This window comes from Sceloporus occidentalis, unplaced genomic scaffold (genome assembly GCF_023333645.1).
Source record: "Sceloporus occidentalis isolate IW3139 unplaced genomic scaffold, rSceOcc1.0.p SCAF_10, whole genome shotgun sequence".
Classification (NCBI taxonomy): domain Eukaryota; kingdom Metazoa; phylum Chordata; class Lepidosauria; order Squamata; family Phrynosomatidae; genus Sceloporus; species Sceloporus occidentalis.
In genome coordinates, this window is record NW_028316990.1 from 1,342,484 (window position 1) to 1,363,489 (window position 21,006).

The window sequence follows — 21,006 nt, forward strand, 5'->3', positions numbered from 1 at the left end:
TCCAAATTTAAACTCCAATCTAAATGAACGCATTTCTCTCTTGTAGTTGTGAATGTAGGACTGAATGCTACATTGGACAATGTTTTCAAAGTTGTGGCCCTTAAATAATCCCCCTGCAAGGGTTTCTGTGAACTGTGAAACATATACTTATCCCACGATTCCTCCAAGAATTGCAGTTTGTGTGTGTGTGTGTGTGTGTGTGATATGCTCAAACACACCATCATTTTACTCCCATAAGAACTCAGTGAGGTCAGTCAAGCTAAAAGATAGGGAGTCCATCAGTGAATTTTTCAGATATGTGCAGAACTAATACAAGGATCAACATGGCATTTACACAGGGCAGGAAATTTGCTGCTGGTATTACAATGAAATTTTAAATGATAATTGAAATTTTGTACTTTATGAAATGCCATACACTGTAATGGTCCTATATACTCCCAATAGCATCTGAGGCATGATTGGAGATAATGTGCGAGAGAGAATTCTCTGTTATGGTGCCCAGAGTGGTACTCTGGAAGATCCATTTGGTACTCTCTGTAATGACTTGTCATCACTTAATGAAGATGTATTCATTGCAGCAGGCATTTTTAAATCTGGCTAGTGGATTATCTTTTCCATATTCTTATTTGCCTTGTTTACTTTGTTGTAATTTTGATGTACGAGAAAGAGAAAGGGGGAGTAGAAGGCAGGAGAAGACAGATAACAGAGGGAGTTCTACCACTATCTGCCCTGTTAGCCACCTTGCAAGGCCAATGGCAGGATATAAGTGAAATAGACAATACCTGGAAATGCAGTAATGGTGACCCTGTCAATGAGACATCTCCAAGAGCCATGTCCTCTACAACTCTGCTCAAATCCTAAAATCCTGCAGGCTCTTGGCTGTGGCCTCTCTGGTTGAGTCTAACCATCTGGCATGCAGCCTTCCTCTCTTTCTACTTCCTTCCATATTTCTGAGCATCATTGTCTTTACAAATAAGTAACTACTTGTTTCTATTAACAACACTGTCCCTAGTCATCATCCATCGGTTTGTAGAGATGGACAGACTAGGCCCAGTTCAAAAATTACGTATCTTGGATTATTTGATCTAGTGTCTTCTCATGGTAACCCTTACTTTCTCACACAGTTCATTGAGACTGATGAAATATTTCAGGAAGTCTTCTTTTTCTTTTTTTCAGTGGGAAAGAAAGGTTCCTAGATATAGAACAATTCAGGATCTGAAACCAGTTTCAAATATTTTAAACAATGAATCCTCTGACCCATCATAATAGGCATCACAGGCCATAACACATCCACCAGCCTTGGTGGTAATCTAACACCTTTACAAAACAGTAAGGAGGCATCCCTAAAGTGCAGTTAAGACTCATTTGCTGTGTTATCACCTCTGCTTACAAGAATAAATTAAATTACAGTGTGAAACTTTGGCAAAGTCGATTCCGATTACAACAGCACTTGTGTGCCTCCGAGCCATTTTTTACTTATGGCAACCCTAAGGCGGACCTATTATAGGGTTTTCTTGGCAAGTTTCTTCACAGGTGGTTTGCCATTGCCATCCTCTGAGGCTGAGAAAGTGTGACTTACCCAAGGTCACCCAGAGGGTTTTTATCCTCAAGTGGGGATTTTAATCTTGGTCTCGAGAACCATACTTCATCGCTCATACCCCTACATCACAACCCTAATTTAACCGACAAGGATTATGCTGGATACCTTTTTCAACATCATCCTAAAGGCTTTCAAAGCTTATAAAAAACCTCTCTTTCACTCCAAGTGAATGTGTACAGTATTTGCTTTCCCCAAGTTGCAGCTGTACCTGCCATTCTACTCTAGTAACATTAGGCCTTTCTTATTGTTTGTATAGCTCTTGAAAGCAACTGTAAAGCATTTGCTATTTCGCCTGTCACTAACGCCAACTGATCCCCTTTGAAATGGAAAATCTAAGAGCAAGAGAGGGTTAGTCAATGCCTGCCTGCCGCAGAAGCCAGAGAGCCCAACAACCATTCATAAGCCTAGAGGCAGGTAATTCAGTTCAACATGAAACTGGCGAACAACAGTATGTTTTATTTAATTAGGATCAACAGAAGAGATAAACCTCACAGCAGGGTGAGTAATGATAACATTTCAAAAATAATTCATGCCCAGGTAACAAAAGGGCAAATTTCAATTACATTTTTTAAAAGGCTTTAAAAGTTGACTTAACACATCCACATCCAAGGGGAGAAAAAAGAATATATAAACATGCTGTGTGTGATTAATCAGAGGCATTTCAAGAAGCATCATATGCTACTCTATTGTTTTTCATACAAACCCAAATATATTTTCTACATAAATATAGCCAATAATGAGGAAAATAAATCCCCAGTCCCCATCATTCCCCTGCATCAGACCAAAAGGTAAGATAGGGAGGGTGGACTTAGTTCACAGTGGTGGCCACACTATTTTATAGGAGAGCGTCTACAAGCTACTGTCCCAAAAACAGTGTAGGGGTGCAATTAGAATCTACAAGATGCAAGGTTGGACAGGAAACATATTAAGGTTAAGAAAGCCCTAAATAAATTGGCTTCTAGTGTACTTTCTTCTGTTATTCCTACCCCACCTCCCAACATGGAATGACTGCACAGCAGCAGTGAGAAACTGGGAAGGTGCCATTATACATATCTACACCCAATGCATGATGGAACCATTAAAATGGCAGTTTCTCAAGCTGGTCTTTGGCACAAAGAGTCCAGGAAAGGCAAGCTTTACTGGGGGCCCAGATGTTGCTCAATGGAGTGTGGTGGAGTCTCCTTCCTTGGAGTTCTTTAAACAGAGGCTGGATGACCATCTGTCAGGGATGCTTTGACTGAGAGTTCCTGCATGGTAGAATGGGGTTGGACTGGATGGCCCTTGCGGTCTCTTCCAACTCTACGATTCTATGATTCTAAGACAGGCAGCTTTGTCTCTTAATACTAATCCATCAAAACAGGTATTATATGAGAGGAGCACATCATGTCACTATCTCAGCCACCAATGTGGACATGCTGTGGTTATTTCAGATTTCCAGATAAGAGATACTCAACCTGTATTCTTTAAAAATGTCAATATACCTTCAGAGGCCTTGTCCAGACAAATGCATATCTGAGCTACATGCAACACATGGCAGAGGAGTCCAAATCCTATGGTAAGTCCCAACTCCAGAACACCCACTGAATCAATGCAATTTACATAGATGTTCACTCATCCAGCAATTGATTCAAGGACAAGCAATTGGATTTAGATCACGGAGAATACATGGTAATAAGATAAAGCAAACCAGAACAATACTCTTTGTTTCAGACACAAGTAGCAGAGTCTACGTAATGCCCTTTCCCTTCATTGCTTTCCCATTCCTTCAAAAGGCAATAGAGAGGTCAATTTTACTGAACAAAAGTTCTCTTCCCATTTTGCAACTAGTTGGAGATAGGCATGCAGGAGGTTCCACCCTTTACATTAGTTATTAATGATTCCAGCCTACTGACATCCATTCTCTACTTCAAACATCTGTACTCTAGAAATGAATGTTGTCAGCCTTCTGTTAGCTATCCACACCAAATATCAGGATGGAAAACAAGGCAGCAGCTTTATGGAAGCTACACAGGCAGCACAGTGATCTTTCAGTAGTCCTTTTACCTCCATGGTTATATTGCAATTCAGAGTGGAGAGATAGGGTGATATATACAGCACATGTAAGGGACATTAGGGGTCACCCCCTTAAAGAAAAGGCTGGAGGTGTACAAAGAGTATAAGAAAGATGTTCTGACCCTCCCAACATAGACACATTCCATGTCAACTGGAGGGGAATCCCATGCAATCCGCTGTACATGCAGGCCCTCTAGAGATGTTCTAATGAACACACATGAATAATAATAATAATAATAATAATAATAATAACAATAATAGGATATAATAATAGGAGCCTGCTGCTGAGAAGCTACACATATATTCACCATCCACATTGTGAATGCTTATAGATAACCCCCCTTTGATCTTGTATGTTCAAGTGCAAACACTCTGATCTGCAATTAAAATAACAATAGTGCTAACCATTTCTTTCTCTTTTCCTTTCATTTACATTTGTCACCTTATTTTTAAGGCAAACAAAAACGCTGCACCTGCAAATTGGTATTACCAGCATTTTTACCTACACTGATCTTGAAGCATCACCCAACCTTGATCCAATAAGCAGTAAGTCCAATCAATGCACATGTCTGAGTTTACAGGTGCGGATTTAATACAAATAAGCTATGCACAGGAATTTACAGCTCCATCCATTGCAGCCCCAGGTTAATCAGCACAAAACAAAGGGATTCTTGCCTGATCAAGAAAGTTCATGAAGGACAAATGCAGTACAACAAAAAGGTTGAGATCCTATTAGAGAATGGCAGAGAATACAGCATACTTATGCTGACCTCTTTTCTCATCAACACATTGGCAACCAGATGGCATCCAATGGCCAATGGGTAGCTGTTTGTGCTGAAGGGCAGAGTTGTATTTGTGATACCATCCGCCTGCTTTCATGTAGCTGGGGTGGGAAGCATTCTGTAAGGAGATACTGGATATTTCCTTGCACAATGTCCAAGGAAGCATTTACACTGATGTAATCCCTGGTTACACCAGTATAAATCACGTGGGCTGCATCCACACTGCAGAAATAATCCATCTTGACACCACTTTAACTACCATGGCTCAGTGCTATGGAATTCTGGGAATGGTAGTTTGATGTGGGCTCCAAGAGCTCTCTCACATAGAAGGCTAAATGTCTCACAAAACCACAGTTCCCAGAATCCCATAGCATTGAGCCATTGCAGTTAAAGCAGTGGGTTAATTCTGCAATGTGGTTGCAGCCCTAGACAATTCTGGCCAAATATATGTCTCTTCCCAGCTTTTGATCCCAAGATGGGGATATTTAGAGATAAATTACCTCTGAAACTCCTGTTCCATAAAGCTTTCATGACCCCAATCTATGGTGCATTTCTACTGAACTCCATTCTTCCCCCCCCCCCAAGAATTAACAACAGCTCTTGCCTTATAAAGCCACCTGAGCACCCTAAGAACAATGAGGTGTAGGAGCTTTGTTAGATATGAATTACTGAATATCTTGGTCCAGGACTAGGGTTGCCATATCCCGCCCCCCCGGCGGGACAATCCCGGTTTGGGCGGTGCCATCCCGGTCCCGGTCCGGTTTGGCGCCCAAACCGGGACGGCCCCGCCCACCGCGGCCACCTCCGCCGCCGCGGCGGCTCCAAGGCCTTTCTGAGGCCTGGGAGGGCTCTCCGCGGTTGGAGCTCCAGCCGCGGAGACGCTCTCTCCCGGGCCACAGCGAGGCCAGGGAGGAGGAGGAGGAGGCGGCCGCTTCCCACCGCGGCGATCACCGCGATGAGGGGCGGCCTCCGCCTCCTTCCCGGCCTGGGAGCCGGCCGAGGCTTGCTCCCAGACCGAGAGGAGGAGGAGGCCGCTTCCCACCGCGGCAATCACCGCGATGAGGGGCGGCCTCCGCCTCCTTCCTGGCCTGGGAGCAGGCCGAGGCTTCCTCCCAGGCCAGGAAGGAGGGGGAGGCCGTTTGCCACCGCGGCAATCGCCGCGATGACAGGCGGCCCTGGCCCTCCTTCCCAGCCTCTATGGAGGCTTGGGCCTCCACAGAGGCCGGGAAAGGGAGTGGGGGGCCGCCCGCGATCGCGGCGATCGCGGGCGCTCTCCTCCCTCCTTCCCGGCCCCTGTGGAGGCCCAAGCCTCCACAGAGGCCGGGAAAGGGAGTGGGGGCCGCCCGCGATCACGGCGATCGTGGGCGCTCTCCTCCCTCCTTCCCGGCCTCTGTGGAGGCCCAAGCCTTCACAGAGGCCGGGAAAGGGAGTGGGGGCCGGGAGGAGGCTGCTTCCCACCGCGGTGATCGCCGCGATGAGGAGCAGCCTTTGCATCCTTCCCGGCCTGAGGGGAGGCCGAGGCTTCCTCCCAAGCCAGGAAGGAGGAGGAGGACAAGGTTTTAAAATGTAGGACCTTTTAAAAAAAGTTCCTACATTTTTAAGCCTTGTCCTACATTTGTCCCGGTTCGGAGCTCCTCATTTATGGCAACCCTATCCAGGACCAATATCCCTAAGTATCATCTATGAAGCAGTGACTACCTATTAATCTAATCTCCTTTCAAGATAGTGGCCATGTTGTAACAGTTGATGCCATGAATTACTTATTCACAGTGCGACACAAGACTGTTCTGATCTGCCTGCTAATCAAGTTAATTTGGTGACCCAGAGTTCTAGGATGATGAGAAATACCTCTCTCCATTTCCATGCCATCATGCATCATTTAATGAATCTTTACCACGTTTCTCTTTATTGTAAACTTTTAGGCATGGGACAGACCATCCAAAAAGGACAGTCTCCCGGCACCTTGCTTTGCTCCATGGGGAAGCCACAGCCTCCAGACCACGGGTCTTCCCCATGAAGCAAAAAGAACCTGCAAAAAGCGGGTTCTTCTTGTGGTGCCATTATGATGCCACAGTGCGCCAATGGTGCACTCACGGCATCATAATGGTCCTGCGACATGCGGAAGCTAAGTATCCATCACGTCAAAACGGCAGCGCCCATCTGTACAGGGCGCTGCCATTTTGACGCCCTCGTTATGAGCGAGGGGCGTCTGGAAGCGCCACCTCTCGCATGTGATGAGGGCGCACTATAGCGCCCATCTGTAAAGCGCCTTAGTCACCCTTTTCCTGAAATGTTTGGTGCTCCCATCCCTAAATTAAACAGTCTCAAACTTTGCAATCTTTCCTCCTCAGAACGTGTTCCAATCATTTCGTTACAAAGCAGGTACAATTACTCTCATCCGCTAGTGCAGTGGTTCCCAACCTATGGGTCAGAACCCCTTTGGGGGGTCAAACAACCCTTTCACAGGGGTCACCTAAGACCATTGGAAAACACATATTTGCATATAGCAATGAAATTAATTTTATGGTTGGGGGTCACAACATGAGGAACTATATTAAAGGGTCGTAGCAATAGGAATGTTGAGAACCACTGCCCTAGTGAGTAACATTTTAATTGTTACTGTTGTTGTTATTTATATTACTACTATTATTACAACACCATCAATGTAGATAGTACTATAAAAAAAAACCAAAAAACCAATAAAAGGTGATACTCTTTCCAGAAATGTTCAGTCCTGCTTATTACACAGACATGAATGGAATAAAACATTTTTGTCGACTGATAGGATTGGCAAGGATGGAGAAGGAAGTCAATTTCACATGCATTTTTTAAAAAGATTACTGAGCAAACAATAAAACAATGCAATTTTCATTCCCGTGAGATTGTTTTCCTTTAACTTATAGAATTAATAAGCTTATATTCCACCCATCAATCCGGCAAGACCAAAACCTTCATTAGCCTAGTAACAACCACACTGCAAATACATTACATCTTTAAAGGCTCCCTTTTTTTATACCCAGTTGAGAAGATGGCGTGAACATCTGTTTTCACTTCAAGACATTAATTTTCAATTATTGAAGAGAAACAAAATAAATCCTGACAAATTACTGGTAACTGTGGAATCTTTTGTCTATTAGTTTAGAGTAGTAATTTAGAAATCCCACAATTAACATTCCCAAGGAGGGATTGTTCTGCCGGATACTTGTTATTTAAGGCAATTTGGTAATGAATGATGTTGTCTCCGCTGCCCTGATTATATATACAAATGTTTTAGGGGAAGAGATAGGGGAAACTCCATTGCATTCTCTGTCACCAACTTACTGCCTTGGAAGACTTATATGTCACTAATAAAAAGGAGTGAGGAGAAAGAATAGGCATCTCAAATTAGGTATCATTTGATTTATTGATGAGACTGGATCAGTCTAATTTATTGATTAGACTAGACTTCTCCCAATTGCCCCTTCTCTATACGCATACACACACACACACACACACACTTTTTAAAAGACTTATTAGCTATGTCCAACAGGAACCATCTCAGTTAAATGACAATTAAAAAGGTTTCATTCCATCCAATGAGGCTGTAAAGCTACACATACCCCTCCTGTGCTGGAACTCCTAAGGGGAAACTTCGCTGGACTCTCTCTCTGGTAGGAAAATAAGACAATGGAAACTACAAATCTGGAATTCCTCCTTAACCTACATGCATGCTTTCAAAATAGGCTGTGCTCAGAAAATTGTCTGCGTCCCAACCAATGTCGCATCCAAAACAATGCTACACCAATTAGAAAAGAATCAGGAATCAGATCCATCAGATCTATCAGATCTAAGGAGGGGAATCTCACCGTTTCAATTCCTGCATTAGGAACCCAGGAACCGAGTTGGATTTTCTGAACGAGCTGCAAATTTTAAAATGAGCATCACTGCAGCCTCCGTGATCCTTATATAATACAAACATTTAATTTGCAGAATATGCTATTCCGATACCGTCAAGATTTTTTGGACTATCAACTGGGGAGGAAAATGAGGAGGGTGAAGACGGGAAAATTATATCCTTAAAACAAGTATGAAAGACATTGTTACTTCTACAGCCAACTCTGTAACTGAGCTCCGACATTGTATAATTGACTTTGCAAGCAGAACAACAGCAATATAACAAAGAAAATGTCAGTGTTTCTACAGCGCTAATCTATACCGCTAGGAGGGCCTCCTGCTGTCAGCTAGAGCTGACAATACAATAGCTTTCAAAGGGATATTACCATCACGCTTTCATTCCTGACATCAATCAAGACAAAAAGAAATCCTTTTTCACAAGACATTAAAAATCAAACCTCTGTATGAGCAGATAGGTAAAACAGCCTTGCTTTAAAGGAGATCATTCATAGCAATCAGCTAATTGGATCTGAGCAAAAGGATGAAATTTTTATTATTATTATTATTACTTTGCCTATAATGAAGTAGGAAGCCACCTAGGTTGCTTGGTTTGGAGGGGGGCTGCCTTGGTGTGCACTCATTTGTTTTTGACTGACACAAATGAGGCAGGTAGGTTGCAAATCAAAAGTTTCCATCAGCATATTTTGCCCAGCCAAAAAAAAAAAAAAAATGCAAGGAAAAAAGTGACAGCAATTCTGCAACTTCAAGTACAATAACAAATCTCAGCTTAATTAGTGCATTCGCTTTCTCTTTTACCGCAAAACAGTTTGATTACTGAGACTAGCACATTTATACCACCAAAAAAATGCCACCGCAATCTGACACCAATTTGCAGAACTGTCAGATTCACCCACCAACATGCATCCTGATTTAAAATATATTCACTAATACAGCTGTATATATGGCTCTTTGCAAATGAATGCTGGGAATTGTTAACATCTTTGAACATTATAGGTAACATGAAACACACAACGATTTTTTTAATTGACTCCTATATTTAAGTGACCTGTCATAACCCAGGGAAATCTGGAATATACATCCACCAAAACCCATTAGGAACCAGATCAAGGCCTTCTGTAAAGAAGGCTGGAAAGACAATATAAATTAAAGAAGTATATTTTTGTCATGAAGAATCCCTGCCACCTGAAACACTATGGAACATTATGCAGTCTCCATCAATCCTATGGCTATAAAGACCCAAAGCCAGTTTCAGCTATGTTAATTATAGCCTTTTTCATGGTGATTAAACTGTAGATGTTGCTTTAATAAGCAAATTACTAGTATCTCACTTCTATTCACCAGACAGATTTCGAAAGCTGACACACACACACACACACACATATTAAGCATGTTAAGGATCTTAATCACATTGCAAATCTGTGGCTGGCATCTTAGATTTGCTAACACTTTACATAATAACCAAAACAAAGTTAGGGATGCATTTACAAAGTCTCTTTATCATTGTCCTTCCAATAAAAGCCAGTGAGAAGAACGTTTATTATCCAATCAAAATACCTGTTTGCGTCACATTTGTACTATCAATGCATGGTTAATATAAACCAACCTATTTAATTACCAGGTTTCAAGCCCTTTATCGAGGAAATAATTCTGCTATTAGCGATCTAAATGAATAGATACCGATACAGTAATTACTATACGTTTCTTACTAGTCTGAATATACTGGAAGAAAATGAGTTCCTATTCATGAACTGGTGCTTAATACAAAACCAGTCATTACATAACAGACATTATAATTTTGTCATTAAAATGATAACTGAAGTTAAGAATATGCTAAAACCGGGGAGAAGTGGCAGAGATTGCAAAAAGAAAAGGTACAGTATTTGCACCCATGTCCACCATTACACCAATTATGTTGAAAAACATATCCAAGGAAACCTTTTAAGAAAAGAAATATGGCTATACGCATCAATTGAAAGGGATTTCTGTCATTTCATTCTGCCACAGGTTAGAGAACCTGTGACCTTAGAACTCTTTATTTACTGCATCTCAATTATTTCCATGGAAACATAGACTGTGGCAATGGATTAAAACGCCAGCTTCCACCGTCTCAAAATGTACCTGATGGACTGGTAAAAGATAAATTTATAAATTTACACTTAAGTGTGTAATCTGAACCCAAGACATTTTCTATCCGCTTTGTGCACAAAAATGTGAAAGCTGATGCATGTCAATCAAATCCGTATTTCCAAATCCAATACGAAATACTGTGAAGTCACAAACTAACTAACTGAAATTAGTACGCACAGCCTCCAGATGCTTTCTGACAATATTCTTTACATTTAGATATAGAGAAAAGAGTTCTGGGTTCTAAAAAGGCCTAGCTTGACATGCATTCAACCTGCATCCATTCTGATCATTTAATTAAATAATAATGTAAATTATGGGGAAATACTGCAGGATGAAAACAGATGAACAGTATGGAAAAAAACATTTCAACCAATTTAGCAATGATCAAATAAAGAAGGACCAGGTATCATTGTTCAAATCAGGACTAGCCATTTCAAAGATGGCATTTTTGCTGTCCTCTTATGACTTCTTGGGATGCACAGGCCCACATTTTTGCAATAGAAAATGTGTTTTTGAAACTTCAAGGACTTGTTTTTTTAAATGAGATACATTCACTCTAAGTAACCAAGACCTTACAAAGCTTACTCTGCCACCCATCCATCCTGGACACACATCTGGCTTGCAAACAAAACTATTGTAATTCACTAGTTCCCCTCCATTCTCTCATGTCTAGAGGCTGCTATATTTCTTCTATCAATTGCTACTGGGGCTTCTTTTGTAAGAGTTTGTCCTGGATGGCAGAGGTCTACAGTACCATACTAAGCTGATGTGCAGCTGAGAGGTTAAAATGCCCTATCAGTCCATAAGAGGCACCTTCAAATTTCTGTTTCATGTGAAGGTCTTCCTTTTATGATACCTTAAATACACATTTTGTAGCAAGAGTCTTCACACTGTAGGAGGAAATATAAGAAACAATTTCCTGGCCGTGAATCATTTTTAAAACCCTGGTCCTTCTTGTCCTTAAAATGAACATCTATAATTATTTAACCATCCAAATGCATGATCTGCACCTTTATATTTATGCATTTATTTTCAAGCATAGATGCCAGAGGCTGCTTTTGTTACAATTACCCAAGGCAATGAAATCCCCATAAAAGGTTGATAGGATCAGGGCTAATGAAAGTTTGTGGGAAGTTCATTAAGTGTACTTCTGCCATTGGTCCATCAAATTGGAAATGATGTCAAGCTGATGTAGTTTTGATGGTCACACTATTTGAACAATGTGTTTTACAGACTGTTCTCATTTAAATAAGTGGGAGAAAAGAAGTCTATGGTGGAATCTCCTTAATTCAGAAAACAAACTTTGTAGCCGGTAAAGGGCAGAGGAAGGCACAGAAAGGTCTTTTGCAAAATGTTGCTTTATTACTATGGTTTCAACACATTACAAAAACTGATGCTCCTAATACTGTAATAGAAGAGGTTATGTTTTACTTTTCTTAAATTTATATAAAAATTATTACAATAATTTTAAACATGCAACATGTCCACAAAACCACATATATTTTATTTCTAGTGAATATTATACTCTCCTTTACGAATTAAAGCAAACTATCCAAGGCATACAACAACACCTCTCCTATTCACTCAGCTATTACATCCCATTATGTACAATAGGTTTACTCTCCGTTATAGTTCTTTTGAACTTCAGCCCAACATACATCAAGAGCTATACCAACTATATAGCTCAGCTCTTAAATAAACCCTCTAGAGCTCTGTGAAACTTATATATACTCGTGTATAAGTCTAGAAATTTAGGACAAAAAATTGACCTCAAAAACCTGAGTCGACTTATCCACGGGTCAATTTATGTACTGTATCTTAACTTATTTAAAAGAAAGAATCATCTGGTGAAAAGCAAGAGTATAATATGTGAAGCACTGACCCCCCTCTACTCTCTCATCCATCCAGTCTTAAGAGTAAGCACAAAGAGTTGTGTCTAATGGAATTTAACAAGTTCTTTGACATTGTTTTGCTTTGCTTCATCCTTTAGATCTTTGCTATATGCCCCTAAATTTTACCCTCAACTTATCTACAGGTCATAGCAAAATCCATTATTTTAGCTCTAAAACTTACCCTCAACTTATACATGAGCTTGACTTATAGTCGAGTATATATGGTAAACTCAGGTAAATGCATTTACAATCAAAGCTTAAGGCTACAATCCTATATATTCTTAGTTGCAAATAAGTTTCACTAAAGTCTATGAAGCTCTATGAGATATGAATAGTGTCAAAATATAAAGTATGTATAGTCATAAAGATAATAAGCTGGTTTGCGGTTTTCTTTCAAGATTTTTAACAACACATGCTATTGAAGTAACAGAACCACAAAGCACATTATTCAGACCTCACCAGCTCTCTAAAATGGATGCATACTCTCAACTCAAGCAAGCCATGAGATTTTCACACGCCAATATCCAAATCACCAAAAGGAACGTGGCTGTGTTGCATTTTCAGATAAAGATTACATGCTTTTAGCCTACCCTGAAAACATAAGATTTCCTTATGGCTTGATTAGACCTAATCCAGTGCTAAACTGAAAGTGGGCCTGCGTGTGTATGAATGATTGAAAGCAAGAGTGGTAGCAGTTAACCAGGGGTTGTTCCATCACAACTACTCTTGTGGGTCAGTGTGCAGTGGTTCTCCTTGATAGAAAGGATGCTTAGGGATGGAGTGTGGCTTTGGCGCGACCTCCGGACTCTTAGGACCCATGCATCATTTAAATAGCATACCTCCAAAGAGACCCGAAGCAGCTTTATTTTGGCAGTCTGTAACAGGCCAATATCACTCTGAATTAGTGTCATCCCTGCACATCCCATAAATTGTACAGCTATGCACTAAAGAACTTACTTGCTGGCCACACCCTTAGGCCTCCTTCTGTAACAGAAACAGCAACCATACTATGTTAGGTTAGTAATTCAGGGTACCATGTATCCTTCAGACAACTCCTAATCTAAAGCAAATAATTGACTGAATGATTGACAGGTTGAGTGTATTCCCAAGATGCCTTTTATTTTATTAATTGCTAATATGTCACAGTCAAGATGTGTTGCAAAAATGATTTTATGATTCTTTGAACCTAAATTCCTTCCATCTTTGATTTTTGTGACATGCACTTCTTTACTCACCAAAGCTGCAATCCTACACTCCTTTGCTACGAAGTAAGTCCCACAGTGGGGTGCCCCTCCAAGAAAACATACCTGTAAGTCATGTAGTGTCACAACTCCATGTCCACTCATTCACACTATTGCTTTAAACAACACTTCTCAAAATGTGTGTGTGAGATTAGTGGCTGGAAATCAAACCCACAATTCCCTTCAAAAATAGGGTTTAACATATCCTTTAAAAATCAATTTCAACCCAAAATATGTAAAAGTACATAACAAGAAATGAGACCGTGGGCAAAGCAACCCCTTTCCTTTTATTGCAGTTATGCTGAGACCGAGATCAACTTTCCGTACCAACAATCAAAATATCTATACAGCGTGATGCTGAGCCATTCAAGCATCATCTATGAAGAGGAAAGGAAAGGGGAAAGAGCAGTGTGGCATTAACACAAATTCCCAAATCGCTCATGCATACATCTGTCCTGCTATGCGTGTGTACACACACACACACACTTTCATTTGCTTCCCCTCATCCAATCACTTTTGTTGCAAAAAACTAACCACCCTCCTCTGCCTTCGGTCTGCATGAAGCAATGTGAGCAGGAAAAAAGTAGCACAGTCCAGCAGCCATTACAGAAACAGAGCCGCAAATGCTACACTCCTGAGTGCAAGGTTACCTTTCTCAAAACAAGCAAGGCTGGAAAGGAGGCGACGTTAGAGCTGCAATGGACTACACAAATATGCAGCATTGCAAAAGAAAACAATTCTTCTTCTCCCCCCCCCCATTCCATGGTGCTTATGATTATATACCAAGTGGCCAGAGACAGAAAGTGAACGGGAGGGAGATTGTGCTCCCACTCTGCCAAGAGCATAGAAGCCCTTAAAATGGATGATGAGGGAAACACAATGTGAGTACCTTCGCTCCCACATGGAGGAAGGAGGTGGACTCACACTATACACACAGTCCTGCTTAGTCTCACCATGGGAAAACCTCTCCCCTTTCACGTTGTAACCACAATTTCTTTCTTCAGTCTAGTTAGCATTTATTAACAAAAGTTTTAAAGCTATCCTTCCCAATTTTATGGAGGCAAAAGGATGGAAAACAAAGGGGGGGGGAGAGAGAAAGAGAGAAGGCAGGCTTCTGGAAACAAAACTGAGGGAGGGATGAAATCATGTCCCCATCACAAAGCCTCATTAACCTGCCCATGGCTTGGAATCAAACCTTATGGATAGCAGGAACTAGAGGAAGAGCGAGAGCCGTTATTTGACTCTCCTGCCCACATGAAAATCATTTAGCATTAGCTGCCAAGAGAATGTCACAAGGCAGCCCTAGGGGGTCATGAAGCAAGGCCTGCTTCGCCTTGGTCTGTGGCTTATTATAAGGCCGCTTTTGTTGAAGGAGGATGGAACTTGGGGGCTGTGGGGGGGAAACGGCCTGAAAATTCGAGAGAGGAGAGACAGTTTTGTGGTATAGGTTTGGGAAAGTGGGAGGCTTAGCTTTTCACACCTACTAAAAGCTGGAGAAAAGTGGATAGTTGAAAAGAACCCTTGCTCATCCCCAAAAGATTTGTCTTACAATCCCCATAGTTTGTCAAGGCAAAGTGAGAGGAGGAAGAGGGGGACAAGAAAATGGTGGGAGAGAAAAAGTGAGCATCTGGCCTCCTGGCCTCACAAGGACAAGCTGAAATGTTACAGAAAACAGCTAAGAGAAGACATGGCATCACAGTTCACCAAGATTCACAAAGCTCTTCTCCCTTCAGCTCCAGAGTAAAATTGTCTGTAACTTGTATACTAAATCTCAACTAAAAACATACCCACAGCCGACTGAAAACCGATTCTGGAGTTGGCGAAATACAGGACTGTGCCCCCCAAATGGTAATGCTGTGTTGGGTTTGCTCCTGCTGACATTCCAGTGAAGCCAGTCAACAGAACCAGTGTTTTGGTGGCTTAATCCTAGGTAGACTGTGGTATGCAGACGATTACAATCTGAATTCTCAGGTCACAGCTGAAACATGGAGGTTTGCTCTGGAGGTATGTCTTCTCAGAAAATACGCTAGGACACCTTGGATTCTGCAACTACACATGCTCACAAGGAAAATATCACAAGGCATGTCTGATTATTCTTCAGTAAGTGTTTTGTGGACCCATACCTGAAGAAATCAGGCCTGGTGCTTCCTTTTAAAGCTTCATGAAGGTCTAAGGAAGAGACACATGGACTGGAACCTCATTGTAAGTAACACTGATGTCTGCAAATCTAATCAGAAAGCCCCTGGGAGAGAATTAAGAGCCCTTTTCCAGCTGACAGGAAAAGGCCCCTGAAAAATTATATTACCACCTTGGAGCAAAGGCATCTCGCAATTCATTTTGATGGTAGGGGGAAAATGTCCTAATGGCACAGGATCTCATCTGATCTTGGAAGCTAAGCAAGGTTAGCCCTGCTTAGCCCTGGGATGGGAGGCTGCCAAGGAATAGCAGGTACTGTGGGCTACATTTCAGAGGACTGAACTGGCAAAGCCACCTCTGAGCGTTCCTTGCCTAGGAAAGCCCCATGAAATGAATGGGATCACCATAAGATGTCAGGCAACTTGAAGGCACATACACACACAAAATCCCCATCCTCTTGCAATCATGTATAAGTCACACAGCCTCCATTTTCCTCTCTCCTTGCTCCATGCGGTTGGCAGCCATGAACTCCACAAGGCAGAGATTTGTCCTCTCACGCTCACAAAGTGCCTGGGATATTAGTGGTGTAACAATCATCATTGCCATCATAAGTCTTTGCTTCAGTAAACACTTAGTGGCCAATGTGAAGGTGGGAGATCACTCTTCCATAAAGGATTGAAACCTACCTAACCCTACAAGAACCTATACGATTATAGTGGGACCAGTGTCTAATTTATTAGAGGATTTTCAAGCCTTGGGACTCTCAGACCAGCAGCAAGTTGCCTGAAGGGATGAGAAGCTTCTTCAGGAGTAAGGAGAGCTGGCATCTTCAACCAAGAGAAAATGTCCTGTTCTGAGCTGGGACAGTCTTACTTACACTGACTGGCAGCAGCTCTCTCTTGTAGAACCTGCCCTTCCTGGATTGAAACCTGGGACTTTCTGGGTGCAAAGCATGTGCTCTTCCAAGGAACTAAGTCTGCCAAAGGATTGTCCAATAGAGGGGAGGCCTTTCCCATGCTTTCTTGTAACTTACTTTGTTGCAATGTTCAATGCTTGGAGATCTAGGAGCCAGAGAAGTAGATAAGTACATAGATAGTTGATTGGTAAGATGATTGTTGATACATGATAAATAGATAGATGATAGGTTGTTGTTGATGTTGTCGTTGTTATGTGCCTTCAAGTCATTTCCAACTTATGGTGACCCTAAGGCGAATCTCTCACATGGTTTTCTGAGTGGGTTTGCCATTGCCGTCCTCTGAAGCTGAGAGAGTGTGACTTGCCCAAGCTCACCCAGCGGGTTTCACAGCTGAGCTGGGATTCAAACCCTGGTCTCCAGAGTCATAGTCTGACACTCAAACCACTACACTATAATGATAGATAAAGAGATAGACAGATTACATTAGATAGATAAATGAGCCAATTGCTGTAGTGGTTTAGCACTGGAGTGTAACTCTGGAGACCAGGGTTCAAATCCCCACTCAGCCATGAAACCCACTGGGTGACCTTGGGCAAGTCACACTCTCTCAGCCTCAGAGGATGCAACCCCCCCCCCCTAAAGAAACATGCCAAGAAACCCCACAATAGGATTGCCTTAGGGTTGCCATAAGTTGGAAATGACTTGAAGGCACACAACAACAGCAACAACAGCAATGGATCACAGGTATAGAAAAACAAATAGATGATAGATGATGATAAATAATAGATAGATTATAGATGATAGACAGAGGATAAATGATAGATAAACAGATAAAGATAGATTACAGATAGATAGATAGACAGATGCTTGATGGATAGATGATAGATGGATAGATGATTGAGAGATAATGATGATGATGAAAAATGATAGATAATAGATAGATGATAAGTGTCAGATGGTGATAAATGATAGATAGATGCTAGATGGATAGATGATGGATAATGATGATACATGATTGGTAGATAGATTGATGGATAGATGATGGATGGATAGATAGATAGATGAGATGGATAGATGAGAAAGGATGATGATTATGATGATGATAGATTGATATCTCAATCATAGATGATAAAGGACAGATGATGATAAATGACTGACAGATAGATAGATGCTTGCTGGATAGATGGTGGATGAATAGATAGATGATAGATGAGATAATAAATGACAAATGATAGATAGATATAGATAGATAGATAGATAGATAGATAGATACGTTTGATGGATAGATGATGATGATGATGATGATGATGATGATGATGATGATGATGATGATGATAATAAATGACAGACAGACAGACAGACAGACAAAATGGTGATAGATGATGGATGGATAGATGATGATAATGAATGACTGATGACAGAGAGAGAGATGATAATGATAAACGACAAATAGATAGATAGAGGTGATAGCTAGATAGCTAGGTGAATATGATGATGATGATGATGAATGTTCGATGAGGAGATGAGGCTAAAGAAGAAGAGGCAGGCCTTGGTCCTGGCAGCCCCAGTGCCAGGGGCCAAGGAGCTGCCCTGCCTCCTTCCTCTCCCCGCGAGGCCAGACCCAGGGGCCGAGGCTGGAGCCGGCCAGCGAGGGAGGCAGGCAGGCAGGCAGGCGGCGCTGCGAACTCGCAATCCCCGCCAAGCTCGGCCGGGGCCCTGATTGGTCACGCGCCGCAGCAGAGAGCGAGAGCGAGGGAAGGGAGGAAGGATGGATGGAAAGAGAGGGAGGGAGGGAGGGAGGCAGCGGAGGGCTGGAGGGCTCGGGGCGGCTCTGGTGCCGGGCCTGGGAGCTGGGCGCTTACCTTTCACCGAGCGCGGCTTGGCTTGCTTCCTTCTGGACATCTCCTCCAGCTCCGAGAGGCTTGGCTTGGGCTTCCTCTCCTCCTCCTCCTCCTCCTCTTCTTCTCTCCTCCTCTTCCTCTGGCCTCCTCTCCTCCTCCTCCTTTTGCTCCCACTTGGAAACTTTCTCCAGGCGCCCAAGGCAGCCCCAGCAGCAGCCCCAGCAGCAGAGAGGGATGGAGGGATGCTCGGCTCTGGCCCGACTTGGCCTGTTGCAATGCGGCAGCCTCCAAGGCAAGCCCTCCTTCGGCACAGACCCCTCCAGGGAGCCCAGCAAGCCAGCCCCTGCCTCCCCTTCGCCTCCAGCCAGGCCCCGGCAGGGAAGGGAAAGGCAGCCACCAAAGCAATGGCCTCCCCGGAGCCCTGGGCAAAGTTGGCGGGGGGAGGGCTCTTTCCTTCCCCCTTCCTTCCTTCCTTCCTCTCTTTCTCCTTTTCTTTCTTTCTTTCGCTTTCTTTCTTCCTTTCCTTCCTCTCTCTCTTTTCTTTCTTTCGTTCGTTCTTTCTTCCTTTCTCCCCCTCCCCCCTTCTTTTCCCTCCTTCTTCTCCTTCTTCTTGGGGCCCTTGGCACTTTCTAGCCCCCTCTTTCCCAAAGAAGCCACTTCATCCCGGAGGAGAAAAGAGGAAGGGGAAGGAGAAGGGGGGAAGGATGGGGCTTGCTTTCCAGTCCCAGAGAAGCCCTTCCGATGCCGCCTTCTTCCTTCTCTCTCTCTCTCTCTCTCCGATAAGAACCAAACCAACCCAGCCGCCCTTCTTCCCTTCCCCTTCGCCTCCTTTGGCTCCTTCTCCGCCAAGAAAGTCTGTCCTAAATCTCCTGCAAAGCTTTGCCTTTTCTCTCTAAAGAGGCACCGAAGCGATCTTTGGGAAGGATAGCCCCTTTCCAAAAATAAAGAAAAGAAAAGAAAGGGAGAGAGAGAGAAAGAAAGAAAGAAAGAAAGAAAGAAAGGGGGCAACCCCCCCCCAAAAAAAGGAGTTTCAGTTCCTTTCTTCCCTTTATTTTCCCCTTCTCTTTCCTTTCTTTCTTTTTTTTGGAGGGGGGGTGTCTCTTTTTCGAGCTTTAATGGGGCCGGGGAGCTTGCGAGGGGACCGACTGGGCTCTTCCTTCCTTCCTTCCTTCCTTCCTTCCTTCCTTCCCTGCCTTCTCCTTCTGCCAACCCCAGGGAAGCTGGCTTGGGCTGCTACCCCCAGGGCCCCGATCCCTTCATGGCTGCTTCTCCTGCTTCTCTTTCCCGGGGGCTGGGGCTGGGGCTGCTGCTGGGGCTGCTGCTCTTTGTGGTGCTGCTGCTGCTCCTTCTTCGCCTCCTCCGCCGCCGCCTTCGCCTCCTGCTCTTGCCTTTGCCTTTTCCTCCTGCTCCTGCTCCTGCTCCTCTTCCCAGGCTGGCTGCCTCTGCTGCTGCAGTGCAGACACACATAATAAAGCCAGGCTTGGCTGGAAATGTAGCGGAGTCCCAGCAGGAGGATGTGAGGAGTGAAGTCCCGGCGGGGGAGCGCTCTGATCCCGTAGGGAGCCCCGCACAGCCGGCGCGGATCAGACGGAGGAGGAGGAGGAGGAGGAGGCGGCGGCGGCGAGCGAGCGAGGAGCAGGACAGGCGCAACAGCACCGAGCCCTGGACACTCCGGGAAATACAGCCCACCACCACCAGCACCACCACCACCACCACGACGACCAAGGGCCCAGCAAAACCCGGAGCAGGCAGGCCACAAGGATCCGGAGTCGCCTCCCAGGCAGAGGGAAGGGAGGAAGAGAGGGAGGGAGAAGGAGAAAGAGAAAGAAAGAAAAGGGAGGGAGAAGGAAAGAAGGAATGAGGGAAGGAAGGAAGGAGAGAAGGAGGGGAGGGAGAGAGGAGAGAAAGAAAGAAAAGGAGGAAGGGAGGGAGAAAGGAAAAAGGGGAGGAAGAGATAAAGAAGGAAGGGAGGAGGGGAGGGAGGGAGGAGAGAAAGGAAGAAAGAAAGAAAAGGAGGGAGGGAGAAAGGAAGAAGGGGAGGAAGAGATAAAGAAGGAAGGGAGGAGGGGAGGGAAAGAGGGAGGAAGGAAGGAGAGGTGCACAAGCTGAGCCAGGCAGAAGGAGCCACCACTGGCTCCTGTCTCTCTTGGTCCAAAGCAACCTCCAGAACTCATCCCACTTTGAGACCCCTTTCACTGCCCTGGCTCAAGGCTAAGAAATCCTGGTAAGAAGAGTCCTTTGGAGCAGACATTGAGCTTTCTCTGTCAGAGAGTCCTGGGGCCCCAAGAAACTACAATGCCCACTCTGTGGAGAGATCTTGTAGAGAGATCTTTTGAGACCAACCAAAGAAAGAAGTTGGCAGCATGAGCTTTTGTAGGCTTCAGTCTCCTTCCTCAGACACCTTCAGCTTAAGTCTACAAAAGTTCATGCTGCCAACTTTTCTTTCTTTCAGTGAGTCTAGGGTTGCCATATCCCAGTTTTGGCCGGGACAATCCCGACCGTAGATCAGAATGGAGACCACAGTC

At 43.7% G+C, this 21,006-nt stretch overlaps 1 protein-coding gene across 2 annotated transcripts in view; it reads right to left on the bottom strand.

The window, feature by feature from the left end:
- The window catches only part of ZNF423 (zinc finger protein 423), a 322,468-nt gene extending 302,404 nt beyond the window's left edge, over window positions 1-20,064 (bottom strand). For both annotated transcript variants that reach the window (XM_089539812.1, XM_089539811.1), the window contains exon 1: window positions 18,503-20,064. In XM_089539812.1, coding sequence (XP_089395938.1) covers window positions 18,503-18,542 — 40 coding nt within the window. In that variant the 5' untranslated portion in view covers window positions 18,543-20,064. The remainder of the gene's footprint in view (window positions 1-18,502) is intronic.
- Between the last annotated feature and the right edge of the window lie 942 nt (window positions 20,065-21,006).